We start from the raw sequence: 3,391 nt of genomic DNA on the forward strand, positions 1-3,391 counted from the left end.
GGCGGTTGGCTTTCTCTTATGTCAACAACAGATAAACAACTACAACGTGGCCAGTGTTCCTCTGAAGGCTGTCCTCGTCAAAGCCATTCATTTCACAATCTTATAAATAAAACAGTGGAATTTCCCTCTAGTACAGAAAGATTAGATTAGCAGTCCCCTGATTTGAAAGGTGCAATTTCCTGACATGGTGACCAAATGTGAGTAGACTATGTGATGACACTGCAGTGCAAAGCATGTTTCTAAAGTTGCTAAAGCTTTTCTGATTTAGTGGCGTTTTGTGCAGAGCCACATTATGAAATAGTATGTTCAAGCTTGTCGGATGGCAAAGCTAAATAAAACTGGCACTTTCCATGAAAAGCTGGCCACTTAAGAACTCACACATTAACAAAAGAATTGTCATACATTAAGACGTCTCAAAGCCTTTTTGCAGGGTTGCCAACTCTCGCATTAGCCATTCTTCATGGTCAATTTCTAATCCCTGAGGACCCCGTAGTGCTTTTCAGCCCAGATCATTCTACGGACATGGATTTCATAAGTGAAGCCAATCTCCGAAGCCCATAAGTATTCTGGCGAAAGCACTTTGCTGGGCTTGTGAAGCCAAAAGTACTTATTCAAGTGACTCTCGTCATGCCAAAGGGCCTCAACGTCATTTACCTTATCCGTCTTAATCCCCCGATGGCAACTTTCCGTGATGTTCCTCACGTTTTGCCAGGTGCCACCAAAGACAGCAGCGTGGTAATAGTAGTCCCCGTCATTCATGTAAGCCACTGATTTAGGGTTTCGGTCATACGTATACTCTGTTACTGAGCTCTTGTAGAAATATGCATGCAGTAAGGCCACTGAATCCCCGAGGGCCTCGGAGCCAAATGGCCCAACAAAGACCTGGTCGACGTCCATGCAGAACACATACTGGTTGCGCGTGCTGATGAGGTTGTCGATGGCCTCTGTGATGGCCTTCATGCGCATCATGGAGATGTCCTGCCAGCGCTCGTACTTCTTTACCGGGATCGCTCGCAGTGTCCGTCCTGGTGCCAGCTGGACAGTGGGAACATTATGCGGGACATCAGTGAAGATGTAGTAGTCCACAGGCAAGCCCACCATGAAATGCCTTTCTGCTGATATTAAAAACTCTTTCAAGTAGACCTCCAAATACCTTTAAGGGGGAAAGAACACGGATGATGGAATCAATAAACGTAGTGCAGTGAATTGAACTGGTTGACCTCATTGAATTAGTTTGACACAATAAAAATTCCACAGGACAGTTATTTGTGAAAGAAATCACTGTTAGTGGAGATTGCTCTCTTTCTGTTGCCCATACAAGTCTATAAACATGCCAACAGGAAATCGATAGAAGTTAATGAAAAACTGACCTTCCGACGGCAAACACTGTTAGGGCTACAGATGTGTCCTTTTCTACATGGTATTGATCGTAGATTGCTTTTTCAAACATCTCATTCCACATTATTGGAGCTCTCCATGATGTGCATGTTTGAACGTCCCATCTTGACCTGAAGGGGTTTAAACACATGGGCTTTATCACACCACTGTGATGTGTTTACTGTAACGCGTTGACTTCTTTGATGGGGACTTTATAGCTCTTAACATACCAGAGATCTAGTGAATTATCAATATGATCCTGTGGTAGTAGGATCTCACCAGGGGGCAAAGTACACTTCTTCATTGCAGTAAAATACCTGATGGAGAGTATATCAGAAAAAGTAAACACCTGACAAAAAAACAAACACAACTTCAAGAAATAAAAACATAGTTGTGAACATCTCTGACTTTTCATCTTGTGGATATACATAAGTGTTTGGCCTGTAGATTTCTTCACGTCATTGGTATGTCAGGGTGGCTATTTTGGGCACCGCATGAGCTCATACGTTAATACACCTAAAATGTTATGGGTGTAGTTGTGTGCCTTGTAAGACTTGTGTTCTAATGTGTAGTAGCCTGCATGACTAAACCCAAATGTAACATTGGTTATTAAAAATCAACATATACTGTTACAGTAGCCTACATATTTCATGTCTTTCCGTGACTTTCAGCTGTTTTATTCAAAAGGAACGTTTTTGTTGTTTTTTTTATTGTTGCATTATACTCAAAATATTCCTAAAGCACATTCAGAAAGACCATGGACCAGTAACTAAAACATCGTCTTGTGCTTACTTCTATTCTTGTATTGAGCATGATTAGACTACTGAGGAAAGAGTACAACCCAATTGTAATTTCATAGAAGTCGTGTATCACTTACCCACTGGAAATTGTATACTGGTGTAAGATGAAGAGCACCACAGTCACACATAGAAAAAGTGGGAACACCCATTTTGCGCGGAGATGTCTGATAAAAATAAGGGCGAACCTGAAAGTTAGCTAATGGGCTACCACATTGTGAACACAACTGAGACCACAAATCAGTTGAAGTTTCCATTTTATAGCATGTAATCTCGACGAGTTTAAAAAAGACAACAAAGACTGACCTTATGTTGATAAAGTAATTGATTCTATATGGTGTCCCAGCCATTTCCTAAATATCTCAGATGGTAGGAGAAGCGAATTGAAAACACAACATCATTATGCTCATTAAGGGAACTGCAACTTCATCCTCTTCAAAGAGCTAATATGCTCACAGGTCTTGGGCAAAAATAAATCAATTTCGGTGAATCCTTGAGGTATAGTACTTCACGCAAATGGTGAACTTCAATAAAGTCAGTAGCCTACGGCACGCAGTCAAACTTCAATTCTGAATGACAGGAAAAGATGGATTGGGTCTCCGTAATTCTTGCGAGAGTAGATCAAAGAATTGCAAAAGCTTTGAACAGCAGGATATATATACTTAAATATGTATTTCCAAAGAGAAAAATGGCAACGTGGTGTCACGACAGAACTCTTCCAGTGTCGTCTACCATCGGATCAAAGGACCATGTCTGAATTACAAAAGTTACAGTTACGCACAGCGTAACCCGGTGTGTCGGAATGGTTTGAACCAAGCCTATAGTGCTTCTGCCAAGGATGACGTCGCAACATCTCACTGTCGCCATAGGATACTCATGATTATAAAAGTGTGGTAGAGATAATATGACCCCCCAAATCTATGTATAACACATACAATTTGGAGAGAAATAAGGAGAGGACTTTTGAGAGGGGAACAAATTGAGCCCGTCAGATCAGTGTTGGCAGACAGCAGCATCTCAAGAAAGCTGTACACGTCAATAAAGGCAGGAGTCCGTAGGTGCTCAAGGGCTGAATTCAATTCATGTCTGTTTGTTTGCAAGGTATAGTACAGAGCTTTTGGCGCAAGCGTCTGAACCTTTTTCCCAGACATATTTTTGCATTACCTCGCAATACGTTTTCATTCCCTCGCAATATTGAGCTCCTCTACAATAAGTGT

The 3,391-nt window shown here is 41.5% G+C and overlaps 1 protein-coding gene across 1 annotated transcript; it reads right to left on the reverse strand.

Annotated features, from left to right (window-relative positions):
- Nucleotides 1-453: 453 nt before the first annotated feature.
- Nucleotides 454-2,329, reverse strand: LOC116219872 (N-acetyllactosaminide alpha-1,3-galactosyltransferase-like). The gene is made up of 4 exons (XM_031563952.2): nt 2,255-2,329; nt 1,657-1,694; nt 1,371-1,508; nt 454-1,153 (listed from the first exon to the last, which is right to left on the reverse strand). The coding sequence occupies exons 1-4, from the start codon at nt 2,324-2,326 to the stop codon at nt 472-474; spliced, it is 930 nt and encodes a 309-aa protein (XP_031419812.1). The 5' UTR covers nt 2,327-2,329; the 3' UTR covers nt 454-471.
- Between the last annotated feature and the right edge of the window lie 1,062 nt (nt 2,330-3,391).

This window comes from Clupea harengus, chromosome 26, assembly GCF_900700415.2.
Source record: "Clupea harengus chromosome 26, Ch_v2.0.2, whole genome shotgun sequence".
NCBI classification, from domain to species: domain Eukaryota; kingdom Metazoa; phylum Chordata; class Actinopteri; order Clupeiformes; family Clupeidae; genus Clupea; species Clupea harengus.

Bases quoted from the DNA above. Each gene is read 5' to 3' on its own strand.
- LOC116219872 (XM_031563952.2), bottom strand. From the start codon at position 2,326: ATGGGTGTTCCCACTTTTTCTATGTGTGACTGTGGTGCTCTTCATCTT. The intron at 1,509-1,656 runs GTGAGATCCTAC...AAACCCCTTCAG, and splicing joins GAAGTGTACTTTGCCCCCTG to GTCAAGATGGGACGTTCAAA. The intron at 1,154-1,370 runs GTCAGTTTTTCA...TCCCCCTTAAAG, and splicing joins ACAGTGTTTGCCGTCGGAAG to GTATTTGGAGGTCTACTTGA.